This window comes from Dendropsophus ebraccatus, chromosome 3 (assembly GCF_027789765.1).
Source record: "Dendropsophus ebraccatus isolate aDenEbr1 chromosome 3, aDenEbr1.pat, whole genome shotgun sequence".
NCBI classification, from domain to species: Eukaryota; Metazoa; Chordata; class Amphibia; order Anura; family Hylidae; genus Dendropsophus; species Dendropsophus ebraccatus.
In genome coordinates this window covers 104,159,833-104,181,033 of record NC_091456.1, presented here as the reverse complement: position 1 = coordinate 104,181,033, position 21,201 = coordinate 104,159,833, and the positions used below count along the sequence as shown (strand labels likewise).

At 43.7% G+C, this 21,201-nt stretch overlaps 1 protein-coding gene across 3 annotated transcripts in view; it reads left to right on the top strand.

The window, feature by feature from the left end:
- Positions 1–21,201, top strand: part of SBNO2 (strawberry notch homolog 2) — a 79,423-nt gene that overhangs the window by 12,172 nt on the left and 46,050 nt on the right. For all 3 annotated transcript variants that reach the window (XM_069962404.1, XM_069962402.1, XM_069962403.1), the window contains 3 exons: positions 12,042–12,216; positions 17,362–17,450; positions 19,300–19,390. In XM_069962404.1, the coding sequence (XP_069818505.1) occupies positions 12,091–12,216; positions 17,362–17,450; positions 19,300–19,390 (306 nt within the window). In that variant the 5' untranslated portion in view covers positions 12,042–12,090. The remainder of the gene's footprint in view (positions 1–12,041; positions 12,217–17,361; positions 17,451–19,299; positions 19,391–21,201) is intronic.

Here is a 21,201-nt window from a genome sequence, read left to right as displayed (position 1 = left end):
ACAGACCCTAAGGGTACAAACACACACACCGTATACGCAGCTTATTTACTGCTGCGATACGCAGCAAATACGCAGCGGATACGCAGCAGATTAGATCTAAATAACTGAACACAGCATCAAATCTGCACCATCAAATCTGCTGCAGCTCTGCTGCGTATCTGCTGCGTATACGGTGTAGTGATGTCACGATACCAGAATTTTGAGTTCGATACCAATACCAACTTTTTTTTTTTTCAATGCTCGATACCAATTCGATACTTAATAAATATTTTTTTTTTAAAAAACACAAAGTAGAGATCCCCCCCGACTGTCAGGTCTGTTCGAACCATATTACTTTATAAATAAAGTTTCCATTATTTAAAATAAATGTTCTTAAAAAAATAGCCCTATTCTGATTCTTATCATGGCTATGGGGCAATCTGTAGTTTTATTTAGTACCACGTTTTTATGTGGTACTGAATTTGGTGGTTTCTCCGCTTGCACCATTTTCCGTGCGTCATCAGGAAGGTGATAATCTTATAATATGCACAATAACACTTCAGCTATCAGGGGGGATGATGGGAACTGTAGTCATGTGATACACCCTTTAGCTATCAGGGGGATGATGGGAACTGTAGTCATGTAACACACACTTCAGCTATCAGGGCGATGGTGGGGGTTGTAGTCATGTAACACACACTTCAGCTATCAGGGATGATGGGGGTTGTTGTCATGTAACACACACTTCAGCTATCAGGGGGATGATGGGAACTGTAGTCATGTAACACACTTCAGCTATCAGGGGGGATGCTGGATTCGGGCGGCAGAGTAATGTGCAGGCTACTGCCCCCCTCCCACTTCCCTTCACAGTCGCAGCCAGGCCGACCTTTTGTTCACCCCCCACATTGCTGATGCCGGCCCCGGGGATGTCCTGACGGCCCGGCCTCACAGCTACCTCCTGTCAGATCTCCTCCTTGCCTCCCCCACCTCCTGCGTTCTCCTCTCCCGGACCGTGCAGCTCTCAGCCGCTCTCCTCCCTCTCCTACCGCCGACCCTGTGCTGCCCCTCTGCCCTTGTCAGACACTCACCGGCCCAGCTGTGTCTCATGCTCTGTGCCTGTGGAGGGGGGGAAGGTCCTCATTTTAGCCCATAGGACCCGCAGTGACACACACATGTCCCGGGGCTGGCGATGTCAGAGGCAGGAGCGGCGACCTAAACATTTGCCGGCGGCAGCTGCATGGTAGGTGGATGATCTGGGCCCGAGTGAGCACGCAGGGTCCCGGGTCTGTGTTCGCAGGGGTGGCACAGAGAGAACATGACAGGCGCTCAGGTAGCCGCCTGTCATGTTCTCGGCACTATATGTTAAACTACGCTATTTTGTAGTTTAACATAAAGTATCGATACCAGGAAATCCTGGTATCGAACCGTTTTTTTGCCCCGAAAATCGATAGTAGTATAGATTTTTCGGTGCATCGTGCATCCCTAATACGGTGTGCATGTTTGTACCCTAAGGGTACAAACCCACACACCGTATACGCAGCAAATACGCAGCAGTTTGATGGTGAAGATTTGATGCTGTGTTCAGTTATTTAGATCTAATCTGCTGCGTATCGCAGCAGTAAATACGCTGTGTATATGGTGTGTGGGTTTATACCCTAATGGTGCGTTCACACCTACAGGATCTGAAGCTGATTTTCTGCAGCAGATTTCATTTAAATAACTGAACACCGCATCAAATCTGCTGCAGATCCTGTAGGTGTGAACGCACCCTAAGGGTTCATTTACACAGATTATCTGACAGATTTTCTACCAAAGATTTGAAGGCAAAGCCAGAAACAGACTATGAACAGAGATTAGGTCATAAAGGAAAGCCTGAGATTTCTCCTCTTTTCAAATCCATTCCTGGCTTTGGCTTCAAATCTTTGGCAGATAATCTGTCAGATAATCTTTCTTTGTAAATGGACCCTTAGCCTGGAAGTGATGCCACCTGTGTGATAGAAACTATCCAGAGCAGTAACAAATCCCACCTTTCTTGCTCTGAACAGTTCCTGTCACAGACAAGTGGCAGCAGAGAGCACTATGTCAGACTGGAAAGAATACAGCAGGTGATTAGTAATGGAAGACTTGAGTTTCTTTTTATAGAAGTAAATTACAAATCTATTTATGAAACCAGTTGATTTAAAAAGAAAAAGATTTCTGCTGGAGTACCCTTTTAAGGCAGTTTGAGACATAGGGTCCCCCCCCCATTTAACCTCTTAAGGACATAGGACGTACCGGTACGTCCTATGTCCTCACTTGCACTTCCGCTTTGAAGTGCCGCGATCCCGGGTGCCGCGTGTAGCCCGGGACCGCCGCTATTAGCGGGCACGGTCTGATCGCCGTGCCCGCTAATTAGCTAATCGGAGGCAGCTGTCAAAGTTGACAGCTGCCTCCGATTACCGGAGGCAACGTTTCCCTGGTGTCTAGTGGGGGAGATCGCTCCTCCGGGACCTTGTCCCGGAGGAGCGATCTCCGTTACTGATGCCGGCCGGGGACGCGTCCAAGATGGCGCCGTCCTCGGCTCGGCACTCGTTTACTTCCGGCTGCAGCAGCCGAAAGCAAACGAGTGCTGATCTCATGGATCTCTGCAGCATATCTATGCTGCAGAGATCTCAATGAGAGATCCAAGTGTATATACTAGAAGTCCCCCATGGGGGCTTCTAGTATATGTGTAAAAAAAAAAAAAAAAAGTGTTGTTAATAGTAAAAAGCCCCCTCCCCGAATAAAAGTCTGAATCACCCCCCTTTTCCCAGGTTTTAAATAAAAGTAAACAAATAAATAAATAAATAAACATGTTTGCTATCGCCGCGTGCGTAATCGCCCGAACTATTAATTAATCACATTCCTGATCTCGTACGGTAAACGGCGTCAGCGCCAAAAAATCCCAAAGTGCAAAATTGCGCATTTTTGGTCGCATCAAATCCAGAAAAAATGTAATAAAAAGCGATCAAAAAGACGTATATGGGCAATCAAGGTACCGATAGAAAGATCACATCATGGCGCAAAAAATTACACCTCGCACAGCCCCATAGACCAAAGGATAAAAGCGCTATAAGCCTGGGAATGGAGCGATTTTAAGGAACGTATATTGGTTAACAACGGTTTGAATTTTTTACAGGCCATCAGATACAATATAAGTTATACATGTTATATATCGTTTTAATCGTAACGACTTGAGGAACATGCATAACAAGTCAGTTTTACCCCAGGGTGAATGGCGTAAAAACACATTTCCCCCAAATAAAAGAAATGCGTTTTTTTTTTCAATTTCACCACACTTCGAATTTTTTTCTGGTTTCGCAGTGTACTTTATGCAAAAATTCAGCCTGTAATTGCAAAGTACAATTAGTGGCACAAAAAATAAGGGGTCATGTGGGTTTCTAGGTGGAAAAATGCAAGTGCTATGACCTTTTAAACACAAGGAGGAAAAACCGAAAACGTAAAAACGAAAATGGGCCATGTCCTTAAAGGGTTAAAGGGGTATTCCCATCTCAACTCATAGTTCTACTATATAATATAAATATATGTTGTATAATATAAATATTTGTGCAAATACATTCATTTAGCAAACTTGCCTCCTTCTCCTGATGCTGATATGGCTGCTCTTTGCCTCCCATCATTGACATCTTGTTGACTTAGTTACCGACCCCCACTGTGCTCTAAAAGCAGTGGTCAGATTGATAAATCTGGGCCTATCTATATATAAATCAATCTGTCTGAAACATAAATGTGTCTGATTTTTGTTTCAGACATTGTTAAATCTGGGCAATAGTGTTTATGTATTGTAATTTAAAAAACCTGAAATCCCTTAATAAATGAATCTCATATTTGGTTTAGAAAAAAATGCCACCTAAAACCCCAGCAAAAGCACACACTAAAACACACTATTAGAAAAACTGCATTGAAAAATGTTATGATACAAAAAATAAGTAGATTTTTGGAGGCGTGTGTAGAGGAAGGCCTTAGGCTTGTTTGATATGAAAACAAACACTTCTACATTCCTCACAATACAGAATATGCTGCACTATTTATCTGCTTTAGATCAGTTTTAGCAGAGGCACATTTACCAGGAATTAATCTGTTAGTTCTCTCTCCGCTTTGTACATAGAGACTACTTTGGTTCCTCTTTTTTTTTTTTTTTTTTTTTTTTTTTTTTTCTTTTTCTTTGCAAAGCTGTTTGTGTATTCCAGTTGTAAAAGGACTATGAGTAACTAGGGATTTTTAGCCAAATAAAGCCACAAGAAGGCCTCTTTGACACATTAGTATTATATTGTCTGCAATTATCGATTGGTAATAGAGGAGAGTATAGGGCTATGTCTACACACCATTTTTTGAGGTTAAAATACGGACGTATTTTGGTAATTATGGCCGTAAATGAAGAGCATGATCATGATTTACATATTTTCATCCCCAACAAGGTTGTGTGAACATAGCCTAGTACTCATTGGTTTTAATGGACCTTTTACACATCCATAGTTGCTACAGAGCCATAAAAGGGCCATGATCTGTGAATCAGATAAACATCCGAATCCTGTCCGTAGTTGCAGGTCCGAAATTGCGGACAGGATTATTAATGTGTTAATAGGGTTAAAAATATTATATCGATGGGATGTGGTTTTGGAAAACCTTTTGAATAAAAAAAAAACACGTTTTCACCTCCAAAACCATATTGATTTTCCACTTTCTGGGAAAAAAGTTATAAAGTAGCAACTAAAAATCTCTCTCATAGCCCACAGATTCAGCACAGATGCTTCAGAAGTGTGGTCTTTTACAATCATGCTCTCAGTCATGTACTATACTGCTGACCTTAGCATTATACCAGTAGGTGCAGTATCATGTGACCCCTAAAGCCAGCGATTGTCTGCAGCCTTTGCAAGACAATTTATATTTTATATATTTGAGCTATTTAGTGATGTCCGTCCATCCACAACTATATTATCAATTAATAAAAATAATAGAATAATGAATAGAAAATGTAAACAAAGTTTTAAATGGAAATATGGTCCCTGTCAATCAATGCATTTAGCCAATAGAATTTACACTACAAAGCTGTTGAACGCAGCCACTGACCAAGGAATGACCGAACGATTTTTTTATTCCACTGAAAGGCTACGTTCACACAGAGCAAAAGGAGCGGATTACGCAAGGAAATATTTCCGCCTGAAATCAACTGACGCTGAATTCCGAGCAGAATATAAGCAGAATGTAAGCAGAATCCCTGCGTATTCTGCTAGGAAAGTGTTCAGCTCGTAATCAGCTCTTGACAAATTCAGCGCGGAATACTCGAGGAATCCGCGCTGAATCCGCATGCATTCAGCGCTGAAATTCAGCGAGTATTTGGTGAGTAAACTAGACTATACCAGAACATATACTAGAATCCTCCCCTTTCCCCATTTCCGCGCTGATTCAGCGAGTAATTTCCGCTTGTATTCCGCGCTGAATACGCGCGTATTCCGCGCTGAAACAGAAAATCAGAGCCCCATTGATTTGTATAGGCTTCCGCTAGCGGAAGAATGAGCATGTTCATTCTTCTGTCGGAAAGCGGATTAGTTCAGTGCGGAAATTCCACTGTGTGAACTGCAGAGCAGAATTTCCATTCAACACAATGGAAATTAGCTCTGCACCTATTTTAACGGCTGAAATTTCAGCGTTGATTCAGCGAAGAAATTCAGCTGCTTTTGCTCAGTGGGAACGAGCCCAAAAAGTAGCAAACTATGTACGAACAAACAACGATAAAAATAAGTCCAGGCCTCTTTAAAAAATCAACGATTTCTCGTTCGTCGTTATTATTAGATTATTACTTAGATCTGAACGATTTAACAATAATCTAAACGATAATCGTCTCATGGAATAGGGCCCATAGCAAGCCACTTTTCAAATAGTTTTGATTTAAAGGGAAACTGCCAGTATGGATATACATTTATCTGTGTTGCCAATTTCCAGATGCCTATCACATGAGCATTGCATACATATCTTGCATACATGCTCTGTGATCCGGTGTGCTTTTTTTTCTCGAACTGACAGTGTCACTGGGGTGGGTCTGTGACACGGTCTGTATCCACGCTTCTCTGAGGTTACTACTGTGTCTTCATGCCCCTCCCCTTTGTGAATGATTGACTCGGCTCACGTTTAAATCCTGCACAGCCGAAGATGGACTGGCAGTCAATCATTCTGGAGGTGGTGGGGGCAGTGTGGAAATTGTCCCTGCCTTCATGATCACTGTATGCATAGTGTTTATTGGGGGATATGATCTAATCTACTTGTGCATCTTTGATGGCATAGAAAGCTGTAAATTTAAAGTTAAGTGGCTCAACATTTTTTAAACTATTTTGTGAATTTTGCAGCTAATTTTCACCTGTTTCAGGACATAAATGTCGTAGTTATCTCTACTCTATATATGGTGTAAACAAAGCCAAGTTCTGAAAGACGAACCAGATTTTTAAAGAAACACATGCCATGTTCAAAAATGTGCATGTCACATGGACACTTTACAGTGGCATAAAATACACTACTTTTTGATTCTCTATCCCAATGAGTGCCGTATACACAGCTCAGCAGACACTGTAAGACCCCCTTCTTACACATCCGTCTGCAGCCAGTAATCTATATGGCCCATGTGCTGACCACATAGCACAGACTGAACACTTATCTGTAACGTGACTTGCTACATTATAATTCTGTGAGCTTCCGAATGGCCAGAGCACTACACTACCACCAAACTCACAAAGCTATATCAGTCGGTAGCGTAGTGTTCTGGCTGTTCAGAAACTTACTGCATTATATTGAGTTGTAATGGAGCAATTCGGGTTACAGATAAGTGTTCAGTCCGTGTAATGTGGCCAGCACATGGGCTGTTTATCACTGGCTGCATACGAATGTGTAAAAGGGGCGTAATGGCCCTTCTATACTGGCCCATTGCCGGCAACCGGCATTCTTAAAAACATTCCCTCGACCGATAATCAGTGTAAAAGTCTTAGTGGTCATCAAAATTTGTGCATGCAGTGATTCCCAATAAATAAATCATATTGTAGTCAATGCCTATGGATGTGAATAGTTTATGCATGCTTTTCTTCAGTTTATCATCTGTTTAATACAGATCCATTCAACAACATGAATGAATCTGAAAAACAGAAGTGAACAAGCTCTAACCTTGCATTTTTATAGCAGTTTATCTAATGTATACTGCACCTGTTGTTCACCTTATCGCGTTTGATGGAGGAAAGTGAGGGAGAATAATACGCTCCTAACGGTCGCTGGAGCAAAAGTGATAAAAGCTTCATGAGTATTCCAGAAGAGTCATCTTTCCTTGGCTGCTATGATTCTACTATAAAAGCCTTTTCCTGTATGTATAGCATATTTTTAGTAACATTATAGTGTACAGTCATACTTCTGTTCTTGGACTTCTCCTTTAAGTTTGCCATCTTGAAAAATTTCACAGCCAGCAGGGGAGAACATAATAAACAATTATTACTTACCTCTCCCTGTTCCTGCGATGCGCCGCGTGGCAGGCTACGGAATCCCTGCTGAATGGCATATTTCCCCAAATTCCAAGGACATCAAGACCCTGAGGCTGTTTGCCAGGCAGGGGTTAAGTTGTCATGCTGTGAAAAGCAGTACTTCTTAACCCCCTAGAAGCAGGAGAAAACCAAAATGATGGGTGTTATGCTCCTCTTTGGAAAGGTTTAATCCATATTCATGTGCACTGCAACCTCTAGTGGCGATTATGTAAAATCTTTCCAAAGAGGCGCACATGGGGTCCGCCGGGGATTGTCCGTGCAGTTTCCGTGGTGTGACAGGGCCCTAAGCACAGCTTGTTTCGTGGGGCTGCTGTTCATCAAGCAGCGGCCGTGCAAAGTAGACCTGTCATTTTGTGCACCTGCAGAGAACAACGGCCGTAGTGTATACATTGTGTGTGCACCATGGCAGTTGCTGTATCCACTTAAATGCAATCTAGTATTGTTGGATAACGATGGCCGTTGTTTTACTAAAAATAAAGCATGTAAACATGGTGTATTATCCAGGGTGTGTTGTCCAGGTTGGCTACTGGAATGTGCTCTAGGGATGGAAATGAAAACTACTACCCCTAATGAAAAAGAAAAGGGGGAAAAAACAAAAAAGAGGTGATTCTGTGCACAGCATCTCACCTTAACCCCTGCCTGACTGGCAAACTGAGCCGGCCAAGCAGCAGCACTACAGACAGGCCCCCTCTGGAGCATAAGTTTTCTACTCCATGACTGGAAACCCTGTTTAGAGGAGCAGGGTATCTCCTTGTAATGAAGGGCTGCTCTAAATAGTGGTGCTAAAACACCAATAACTGTCGGCTGAACTATTGTTATCTCCGACTATTTTGTTTGAATACCGAGCAAAGTTCAATTATCGAACAAAACTTTGGAGGAAATTGTTTGAACACTGAATTGTTTGAAAACAGATGTATTAGAACAGTGATTTTCAACCTTTTTTGAGCTGCGGCACACTTTTTAGACTTAAAAAATCCCAGGGCACACCACCAACCAAAATGTCACTAAAATAGTACATATTATACATATAGTTAATAATATAGATTCTAAATGTATTTATACTCACTGTTTTCTTCTCCCCCCGTGCTTCTCTCCACCATACTTCTCCCCCCTACTTCTCTCCTGTGCTTCTCTCCCCCCTGCTTCTCTCCTGTGCTTCTCTCCCCCCTGCTTCTCTCCTGTGCTTCTCTCCCCCCTGCTTCTCTCCTGTGCTTCTCTCCTGTGCTTCTCTCCCCCCTGCTTCTCTCCTGTGCTTCTCTCCCCCCTGCTTCTCTCCTGTGCTTCTCTCCCCCCTGCTTCTCTCCTGTGCTTCTCTCCCCCCTGCTTCTCTCCTGTGCTTCTCTCCCCCCTGCTTCTCTCCTGTGCTTCTCTCCCCCTTGCTTCTCTCCTGTGCTTCTCTCCCCCTTGCTTTTCTCCTGTGCTTCTCTCCCCCCTGCTTTTCTCCTGTGCTTCTCTCCCCCCTGCTTTTCTCCTATGCTTCTCTCCCCCCTGCTTCTCTCCGCTGTTTCTCTCCCCCATCCCCAGGTTTCTTTCCCCCATGCTTCTCTCCCTGTCTCTCCCCCCCCCCCCCCCTGTTTCGCCCCCATGTTTCTCTCCCCCATTGTTTTCTCCTGTTTCTCTCCCCCCCCCCCCCCCTCCTCCTCCTCACCTCCTCCGATATGGTCGCTGCGGCTGTCCACCTCACCTACTGGCTGCCCCTAGGGCCCGAACGTGCTCCTCCAATCAGCGGAGACGGGGAGTGTGGTGTGCTGCGGCGGGCCGTAGCGCACACGTTGATTGGATGCGTGCATCACCGCCCGCCACAGCGCACCACGCTCCCGGTCTCCGCTGATTGGATAGGAGGAGCACCTCCGGGCGCTATAGGCAGCCAGTAGGTGAGGCAGACAGCAGCAGCGGGGCGATCTGCAGGGGCACCATAGTTTGGGGAACTTTCCCCGTGACACGCCCAACCATGTGTCGCGGCACACTGGTTGAAAATCACTGTGTTAGAGAACTGAGTTACCACTGTATAATAAAAATCGCCTTACTGAGTGGTAAGGAGCCATAAGCCATGACACCAATCTTACTGCATATGTCTCCAAAGGTTTTAAAGGGGTACTTCACCTAAAAAAGATTTAACCCTGTTCAATCCCCACCCATAATCTAAGCTTGTTTGTAATAGGCTTCTATTACATGAATTTGGCTGTTTGTGTATAGCACATCCTGACTTACACCCTGAGGCTGGGTTCACACACAGTATATTTCAGGCTGTATTTGGTCCTCATAGCAACCAAAACCAGGAGTGGATTGAAAACACAGAAAGGCTCTGTCCACACAATGGTGAAATTGAGTGGATGGCCGTCATATAACGGTAAATAACGGCCATTATTTCAATACAGAAGCCATTGTATTAAGATAACAGAAAATATTTGCCATTAAATGGCGGCCATCCACTTGATTACAACATTGTGTGAACATAGCCTTTCTGTGTTTTCAATCCACTCCTGGTTTTGGTTGCTATACAGCCTCACAAATACAGCCTCAAATATACATAGTGTGAACCCAGCCTGAAGCTGCAGAAAATCCTTATTTCCTGGTCCACTGGTCTCTGCTCCTCCTATCCTACTTGCAAGATGTAACACCTCATCTGTAACCCTGCCCACCACTGACAACACACCAATCAATGAGCACCTGGCCAAGGGGCAAGAAAAAACAAAACAGTCACAGCCTTCTGAACACTATCCATCTATGTATATGGGTGTATGGATAGATATTTTGTTTACAGTGTTAGGCTATGTTCTTATTTATTAGCTACGGAAGATGTTGTACTGCCGGATGGCTTTTGGCACGTTCCTGAAGCTGATACTGCTGTATCGGCTGCAGGAACATTATCTTTTTACAATTAAATTGCGGGCACTGTTGGGTGTACCTGCAATTCAATTAACCATTGACTACAATGTAAAGTACGGCCTTACTTATGTTGTGTGAACAGCTAAAATAGCGAAATCGGAACATAGTGGGCGGCATTGCATTAAATGCAATGCAATGCTGTTGCTGCAGGAAAGAACGGATGCTGATTTCATTGCAGTAAAAAAAAACAAAAAAAAAAAACGGTGTGGGAACACAGCCTAAAACAAGAGAAGATGGAGCCAGTGATTGTCAGAAACTTGCCATTTAGCGCTGAAGTTTCTGTAGTTTCTTGGCCTGCGTCATCTTGGATATAGACCGGTTTTAGAAAACCTTGTAACTGGGGAACAGGATGAGCTAGAAAGACTAGAGATGGCTCAAAATACTCAATAGACTTGGTGATTAAGGGTGCATTTACACAGAGAGATTTATCTGATAGAGTATTGAAGCCAAAGCCAGGAACAGACTATAAACAGAGAACAAGTCATAACGGAAAAATTTCTGCTCTTTTCATATTCATTCCTGGCTTCTTTGGCTTCAAAAATTGTAAACACACTATAAGACCAGCTAGGTTTTGAAACATTTCGTGTTTTTTTTTAGCTGTTTGGTGAAATATCCTTTTGCCATATTCATACCGAATAACTCTGTAATATGGTGCGCTAGGAAAACACCATACTGCAGCTCAAGGATTGCATATGTTGTCACACTATTAAATGTTAGTGTAATGCAAGTAACACATCGGTGAGCAAAAGCTTCCATTTTCCTGTGGCAAGGGCTGGTGACATAATACATGGTGTTTGTGCATTGAATTATGTCTCATGGGTAAACAGTGTAAGGTAGTAATATGTTTAAAGTGATGCTGTCACCCCAGTTTTCTTGTATGCTGTTATTGGCACCATCAGTGACAGTATCACTAAGGCAGGGCTTAGCGCCTGTTTAACATTCTCTCCCTGCCTCAGTCCAATGCTGTTATCCACTCTTCACCTGTGATAAGGCAGAGAAAGGGGGTTCAGCGGACACTAAACCCTGCCTTAGTGACACTGTCTGTAATTGATGTTGCCAATAACAGCAGTGTCACTAAGGACGTGCTTAGCGTCCGTTGAACCCCCTCTTCCTGGTTTATCACAGGTGGAGAGTGGATAAAAGCATTGGACCGAGGCAGGGAGACCGGCGATGGCACCAGATCGTCGTTAGGCTGATCATTTGTGTTTCAGCCTGTTGAAAGACAACGATCAGCCGACATTATGCATGTTGGCTGATGGTTGTCTTCTATTACACAAGGCAATTATTGGCCGAATACGTTATGGAGGGACTTACTGTGTGCATGTATTTCTTTATAGCTCTATGGAAGCTGATCGTTTTAAACCCTTTATAAAGAGGACAGTATGTTTTTGAGTTGATAAGAGCAGATCTACAGTATCACAATATTTTAACTATTCTTCATGGAGATCATGGAGAAAAACTACACTAAAGATTGAACAGCATAACTGTCTGCATCCCATACAGTAATTTAATACCATTTTGCCCTTTGTCTTGACTGATACATTTGTTATGTCAATTATGTATTTTAAAGTGATAACCTCACCCAATATCATTCCTTCCACTCTTACTTTCTTAAAGGTACTCATTCATCTAGACCCACTAACGCCATGCTACACCAAGGATCCTAATGCCCTGCACGGTGTCTGTGATGGACGGGGGGGGGAGATACCCACAACTTGAGTCACAACTTGGAGCCAGCGGAATGTGCTCAACGGCTACGATGCAATACCAGCCCACCTTGTCTGACGTTGAGGTGAGGAGTCCTACTGTGCCTCACTTTTAATGCATTTTACTCATTTAGGGTGGGTTCATTCAGGGGAATTCTCGCGGATAATGTCTGCGGAATTCCGCTGTCTGTCCGCGCGCCTTTCCGCCGGCTCCATAGACACCATTCTATGGGCCGGCGTATTCCACTTTCCGCCGAAAGAAGTGACATGTCACTACTTTCGGCGGAAAGCGGAGAACGCGGGCCCATAGAATGGTGTCTATGGAGCCGGCGGAAAGGCGCGCGGACAGCCGACGGAATTCCGCAGAGTTTATCCGCGAGAATTCCATAGTGTGAACCCACCCTTAGGATAAAACCACTGCAGGATATTCACTGCAAATATATCTGCAGCAAAATCTGTGGATCCAGATTTATTGTGGACTTTACCCTTGCTACTTGAATAGACTGTAAATCCTTGACATAATGGAAATATTTCCAAAAATCTCACCCACTTGCCTTGTATTGTAATCTAGTGCAGATCTTACCTCCACAGGTTGGCTGGTAAAATCTTCCAACGCTTAGGCCCCTTTACACACACTGAATTTTTTTCGATAAATAACAGCCGTTGTTGCAGATTGCAACTCTGGTCGCTATTTATTGAAAGTCTGAACTAACATTATTTCCTATGGAACAACGGCTGCAGTGTATACACTCTAATATATTCTAATTAACATGAGGTGATGTTCATCCAGCTGGCACTGAAGTACTGGCTGGGTGAACCTTGCAGACAGCGGCCATGCAGCGTACTGTGTAAAGTTTACTGAATCCTGAACATAAATGGAATGGCGACATGAGTCTGTGTTCCTGTTCATGATTAAGGCTATCTATATGGTCCTGAAGTTTTAGGTGTTTTCCAGATTAAAAAAACAAAACAAAAAAAAAAACCTTCTAAGGGCAGCTGCTCATGGGTGCGAATAAATATACAGAATATACTTCTCCTCTAACCTCTGTGTGGGTTTGTCAGTTTGTGTGGCCAATGTATATATCTGTGCTGTCACTTTCGAGATCAGGAGCAGTCTATACTTACCACCTGCTTGTGATTGCACATCTGGCTTCTCCAGTCCTCAGGCTGTATCTTCAGGCCACCGTCTCCTCCAGAATGATTTCCATACAGACTGCTTCTGATCTTGAAAGTGACAGCATAGATGTATACATATCTGCTTTCAGTTTCTATGGCTGCACGAACGATACAGTGATCATTCCTTGCAGCCCGGGCACTCAAGTTATTGTGACATGTAAAAGGGACAGCAAATGATCACTGATTTTATGGCTAAGAAATCTTTGTGTCTGGGTGTTCAGACCCCACCAGTCATAAGATTGAGTCAGAAGGGGTGCTTGGCCAAGTACTTCACTTACCAGTTCACTGCAGGTAAGATACATCTAGTAAGTCTAGAGACTAAGGCCCCTTGTCCACAAATGTGGACAAAATAAGGACCCATTCATTTCTATGACCCTATACACATATAAAGGTGTTATGGATCTGCGTTGGGACCTTGATCTGTGCCACTAAAAATGAATAGGCAAGCCATTGTGTGGCCAATAGTTGTGGCAAGGATCATTTTATTATATGTGAAGTGGTCAGTGGAGATGCGCACAGTCACAAACGCAAAGTTGTAGTGCTGTCCGTAACTCTGGTTCTGTGGCTATGGACTATGGCACTATGGATATGTCAATCAGGCTTAAGTAATTGTTCGTTTACACAGAGAGATTTATCTGACAGATTTTTGAAGCCAAAGTCGGGAACAGACTATAAACAGGGAACAGGTCATAAAGAAAAGACTGGGATCTATCCTGTATTAAAATCCATTCCTGGCTTTGGCTTAAAAAATCAGTCAGATAAATCTGTCTGTGTAAATGCACCATAAGACTGACATCTGATGATTGGTAGGGTACTGAACACACAGACCCCGGCTAATCAAACTTGTCACAAGTATTTTTTTTAAGTGACAGGTAGTTGGTTGTTGGTGGTTGTATTTTGTATTCTGAACAACAGAAAATGTTTCTTTCTATAGATATGTTCTTAATTTTCTTTATTTTATGACTGTTACTATTATGGCTGTGCATTTCAATAGGAAAAAAGTGTTATGTGAGGGTAAGACGTTTCACACCTCAAAATGAGATAATAAACTACATGTGTGAACATGGCCTAAAGCTGGAAAATACCTTAAATTTGCTAATACATATACTGATAATTGTATATGCAAGTTTACCCTGCCCATAGGAAGGATTCCAATCTCCTCTTTAGAAGACCAATAGCAGTCACAAGGTCTGCCTTCATGGTACTGGCACTGTGTAATAACCAGGCGTTGCTCTGGCTAGGCTTTAATACTTTGCTTAGTTTTCCTTGCTGAGGGATCATGAAAGTGGACTTGGTTTGTTTTATTCAGTGATTTATGCTTGTATAAGTACTTTGGATAGTATACTACAAAGAGAAGGAGAGTCACCACGGGGTGCACATAGTGTAATCCGCAAACTGGCAAAGAGGGGGTACAGGTGGTGAGAGAATCGCACACTCACCTGATGCGGTTGTGCTCAGAGCACGGTGCAAGTACATTAAAGGGGTATTCCAGGAAAAATCAATAATTTAGCAAAGGAAAGGGTTAACCAAGGTTAACACTTTCCTAATATACTTACCTGTTGTTTTTTGGCCCCCCAAGGAGATCTCCGGTCCGGTCACGTGATCTTGTGGCTCGGATCCTCTTCTCCTTCCGGTTCGGTGACGTCACCCAGCCGGCGTCGCTCTCCGTCTCATTAGCAGCAGAGCACTGAACCCTGACTGGCTTGGTAGCGTGCAGCCAATCAGGGTTCAGTGCTCTGCATCCCCACACGCTTCAGAGTGGGGGTCCCCTGAGGCTGCAGTAAATTATCAGGGGTCGTCGGGCTCAGTGCCGGTCACCAGTTACATGGGCCGGCACTGCACTACAGCAGGTGATCACTCCGCACCCCCCCCACCACCACCACCTTGTCAGCGATGCCGACCGAGTCCCGGGAGGGGATGCGGCGGGCGGCATTACTTCATTCATAGCTACCAGACACCCGTCTGCCCGCCGCATCCCTTCCCCCCAGGGACTCAGGGTCGGCATCGGTGGGGAAGTAATGTGTATCGGCTGCTGATCCCCCCCCCGGCCCCCCTCCCTGTGTCCCTGTCAGAGATCGCTCACCCCCACCCCCCGGAGCGTGCTGCTGGCCCCGATCTCTGCACTGGTCTGAAGCCCCTGTACTCAGCTGACAGGCTCTGTGTACGGGGCAAGAAATCTCTCCTGCCTCACTCACACAGCGCCTGTCAGCTGAGTACAGGTGCCTGAGACCAGTGCAGAGATCCGGGCCAGCAGCACGCTCCGGGGGTGAGCGATCTCTGACATGGACACAGGGAGGAGGGGGGAAGTCCTGCAAAGTAATATGTATTTGCTGCTGATCCCCCCCTGGCCCCCCCTCCCTGTGTCCCTGTCAGAGATCGCTCACCCCCAGAGCGTGCTGCTGGCCCCGATCTCTGCACTGGTCTCAGGCACCTGTACTCAGCTGACAGGCTCTGTGTGAGTGAGGCAGGAGAGATTTCTTGCTCTGTACACAGCGCCTGTCAGCTGAGTACAGGTGCTTCAGACCAGTGCAGAGATCGGGGCCAGCAGCACGCTCCGGGGGTGGGCGATCTCTGACAGGGACACAGGGAGGGGGGGGCCGGGGGGGATCAGCAGCCGATACACATTACTTCCCCACCGATGCCGACCCTGAGTCCCTGGGGGGAGGGGATGCGGCGGGCAGACGGGTGTCTGGGGGGGAGGGGTTGCGGAGTGATCACCTGCTGTAGTGCAGTGCCGGCCCATGTAACTGGTGACCGGCACTGAGCCCGACGACCCCTGATAATTTACTGCAGCCTCGGGGGACCCCCACTCTGAAGCGTGTGGGGATGCAGAGCACTGAACCCTGATTGGCTGCACGCTACCGAGCCAGTCAGGGTTCAGTGCTCTGCTGCTAATGAGACGGAGAGCGACGCCGGCTGGGTGACGTCACTGAACCGGAAGGAGAAGAGGATCCGAGCCACAAGCTGCAAGATCACGTGACCGGACCGGAGATCTCCTTGGGGGGCCAAAAAACAACAGGTAAGTATATTAGGAAAGTGTTAACCTTGGTTAACCCTTTCCTTTGCTAAATTATTGATTTTCCCTGGAATACCCCTTTAAGCTGTCCGCTGCCTTCCCGACTCTCCGGTCCCACGGAGCAAACTATGAATAATGCAGGTAATTTAAGTGGAGGTCCACAAGTAGCAAGGATTTGGGTGCATAGGTGCTGGTACAGCAAGCTGTAGTAGTACTGGTGCAGAGCAAATCATAGGAGTAGTAGTAGGTAGTTTAAAACCACGTTTAATATGGTCCATATTAAACGTGATTTTAAACTACCTACTACTACTCCTATCATTTGCTCTGCCCCAGTACTACTACAGCTTGCTGTACCAGCACCTATGCACCCGAATCCTTGTGGACCTCCACTTGTATTACTTACTTTGGATAGTAGAAACTCTCCACAAGGAAGGAAATGGGTTGTTCACCTATTTGTAGTTACTGTATATAGAAATTGTGATGACTGTTAAATCCAGCCAAAAATAAAAAAGTGTGGCATATCTTGCTAATAATACCTTGACATTACATAACAGTAGCAGTTATTGGAATTGGACCCAAAACAAGTTGAACAAATCCTATTTTATACGTATTAGCGCAGTAGTAGGGGTTGAACAGGTAATCACAGTATATGTTCAGACAATATTTGTTGCAGAAAATCTGTTCCATACCTGTGAATGAGCTTGTTTCTGCAGCATGTACTTAGATGTTTATGAGCCTGTTTCAGATATATGAAACAATAGAATAGAAATTTCTGCACCAAATATACTACGTGTCGGCACTTCCCCAGCCCTGTCATATTGAATATCCTATACTGTTGCACGTGCATGCACTAAGCTGGGTATTGTAAAAGCAGCAAAGAGGCTTCTGATTTTGGACCACTACAGGTTAACGTGACTTATTCCTTACTGTGTTTACGTAATGCTAATAAAAGTGACATCATAGTGTCTGCTTATAGGAAGAGGTTGGGTTGATGAGATGGCTATGAATGATTTCTTATGCACCTTTGCTGTGATTTCAGACCCCGTTGTTGGCTGATACCCAGTGGACACATTACTCATATTCACCTGCTCATTGCTTGCCCCATGCTCCTATCACCAGCTCAGATCCGTAAGTTCCACCAATCCCTCTTCACTTTTTTTTGCTTGCCAAAATTTGTTGCTAATATTGCAAATGATTTGATAAATAAACTTTGCACTTTCCTATTTGGGTAATTTAAACTTTTTTTTTTTTAAATAAACGTTGAAAAACTTTTGTGTTATGACCATTTTGTTTCATCAACCTGCCAATCCATGTTCTGTTGTGTGGCTTTACTTTTACATTTTACCTTTGTTGTACGATTATTGTCACCTTTTCTTTTATTTCCTTTTTTCCTTGTCTGTTGATGTTACTTTTGCTGCTTGTTTATTTAGTCACAGCTTGGACTGACTGAAGATTTCCTTTGATCCCCAATTTGTAATATAGAATAATAAGCACAAATTAAGATTTAAAAAATACCTAAGTCATTTATCCAGGAAACTGAGCTCTGGTTTGCCCTTCTACTACAGGATGAGCCATCAGTAGCTGATCACCGGGGCGCTGATACCCACACTCTCGACAATCAGTTTTTTAACGCCCGCACAACACCATAAGTGGGGCTGAAAAGAAACAGCTGGCTTTGTTCACTGCATAGTGCCCGGGCATGGTTACTGCGGCTTTTCTTACATTCACTTTAAAGGGACCAGAGCTGCAGTTAGTTTTCACCGATACACAGTGAACAAACCCTCTTGACAGTGGAGCTCTCAGCATGTCGTAGAGCTGACAGATTCCATTTAAATTAGTATATTAAAGGGTATTCCAGCCTATTTCACTTATTTATCATCCTGTGGATAGGAAGTAAGTGTCAGATTGGGCAGAGTTTTACTGCTTTGACATCTTACTATAGGGAATACTATTAGAATGGGGAACTGAGTCTCCTGTGAGAATGGAGCATTAGGTCCCGCATGTGCACTGACAATACATTTAAGGTCTATGTGAGCTGCAGGATAGCGGAGTATAGCTCAGACAATTATTCTCTATCCTGTTGATAGGGGATAAGTGTTGTAAGCAGGAATACCCCTGAAATACATTTTATAATGACAGTGTATGTAGTACATTTCTTAGTGAATATGCAGCAGGTTAACTATAAGTAAAAACAGAATTAGAATAAGACAGGATATAGAAATTATGAAAATGTACTTTACTGTTAAAACATTCTGGAAATAAAGCAGCTTCTGTGATATTCTCCTAGTTCTTTGGTGTGTACTTGAGGATTACCTACAAATACCTTTTTTCTGTAGGGCTACTGTACCCCTGCTCTATTGATACTTGTGGTTTACAGCACTTTGGTTTCAGCTCCCCAGTATACCTATATTATGCTATTTAGAGCACATAGCGAGAATCCAGCACTTTATAGTCAAATGCTGAACTCGTATCTGATGAGACGAAATGTGTGCTAAGGTAGCTATGTCTTTATTAATCAATAAATTCTCTTGGAGTTTCAGCTTACTACCTGTAAGGGTATGTTCACACTGAGGAATCTGCAAGGAATTTGAAGCGGAATCCGTGCTTAATTTCCCATGGGGAACACAACAATGTGTTTAATGGGATTTCCGCTCTTTTCACACAGCAGAATTTTTGTGCAGAATTTTTCATTTCTTTGGCCAGATTCTGCTAGAGAAATCCTATGCAAGTCAATGGCGCTTGAATTCTGTGCCTATTCTGCCAGAGCTGAATAGGTGAGGAATTTCATCTTCAACTCCTCGCCTATTCCTTGCTCATTCCTCAGTGGGAACATTCCCGAAGACTGCTGACTTCCTTACCTGCCCATAATTAATGTTTTATCACTTTTGCATTATCATATCTGTTACTTTCTTTAAGCTGTGTGTTCAGGTTTCCTTTCTCTGTCATTTCCTTGTTCCATTTTGTTTGTTTTCTTCAGATTACATTATAATGGTCAACCAGAATATTACAGTAGGAACTATTCCGACCCATTCTCTAGTTGCTTCACTGACAGCCAGACCTATGTTCAGGTAAGGTGTTTGTCTTTAGACTATTTGCATGAATCTGTTGCTTCCTTGTCATCACCAGCACCTTCTTTCTTATTACTCATACACCCTGATACATTTTCTTTGCTGGGCCCTATGGCGATCTCCCTCCGCTTTCCCAAACTTCTGGTTTGTTAACCCTTTATTCATGCAGTTTTTTCTCAGTACTGTTTTCCTTTTTCCCTCTGCTCTTGCTTCTGAGCTAGTCTTGCATTGTGTCCCCAGTGCCTCGCTGCTCCCTCCCCTCTCCTGACCCTCCCCTCTGTCTGGCTGCAGTTTTGTGGTGACCTGTACTGAATGTTGCGCAATGTTGTGCAGTGATATTTCCAGTAATGTATATGTGATCAGACTGAGCAGTAAGTAAGATGGGAGAGGCATTTTTCTTTAACCTGAAAATATGCTCCTATTCTTCTGCTGCATTATGTGCACTTAAGAGAGGCAAAATCTTCCTAAATTTCCAGATTGATTTCTTTGGAAATTCCCAGGAAAAAGTTTGATACACTTAAGTGCAAAAGGAACTGTGCTGAGCATACAAGCTGCCCTTAACTTTTACCTGTCCAAAACCGCTTTTCAAGCACTGAAGATGATGTGTATAGTGTATATTATGTACCCTCTAATTGTAATTGTAAAACATATTGTGCCTCAAAACATCAATGTTCCTAAAATAATGACTCATGTGCTCCCCAAAACATAATGATATAATTCACAGTGAACACAAGAAATTATAGCCTTATTCAGCTTTACAGGTGCTGTCTACAATTAGATTTTTAGGGTAATACTGATTGTAGTTTGCAGAGGATTAGGTTTACTTTAACCTTATGGCTTATGGGAGCTGTCGGGTTATATACAGTACTGTGTACAGAGCAGCAGCGGGAGAGAACCAGCTGTGTTTTGTGGCGCACACATTTTTATGGTCACCTTATCTGACGCCCCTGTCATTATTTTTTTTACAAAAAAGGGCTTATCCTAAGGTCCCGTATTTTACTGATGCTACAGACAGAAAAGCTCTGTAGTGGAGTGTTTCTCTGTGTTGATATTGATGCATCATGCTGGGAGTGGGGAAACTGTTTGAATCTCTGCGGCACTGTTATGACAGAGCCGCACTGCACTGGAGAATCTGCCACCTGAGCTGAGATGTGGGGCAGGGGTGTACATCCTAACTAGAGATAAGTGAGTTTCACAAATTGTATTTGAAGTCTATAGAGTTACTAAAGTGCTCTAGGTGCACTCATTGTTTGGCGCCCTTTTAAGGCCAAGGTTTTAAAGGTGGTCCTCAGATTTCTGAACAGTTTTAGTATTTGGGAGTAATCTGAACTGGCCATTAACACTGGACAGGTTTGTTGAAGAAAATTTTGTAACTTTTTTTCGCACTAAATTGATAAGTTAAGCCCCTATTACAGAGCGATTATCATAAAAAAATCACAATAAAGATCGATAAATGAGCGATTATACGTGTAAAACCACCCAGCAATCAAACAACGAACGTAAACATGTTAAGTAATTATCGTTGGTAGTGCGCCGATCGGTTGCATAGATTAGCGACCATATAACGATGTAAAAATGATCGTTCAGATCAGTAATCGGAAACTGTAATAACCTTAGAATCGTTCGCTACAATATTGCTAGTTTTCGCTAACGATCAAACGTTATAGCGAATCTTAAAATGATAATTGCTACATGTAATAGGGCCTTTAAAGTTGTCAGCCGAATGCTGATTTAACCAGCAGTGTTTGCTCCCCCCCCCATTAACATGTACGGTGGGCTTGAGAAGAGAACAATCTGTCAGACCCCTTTTC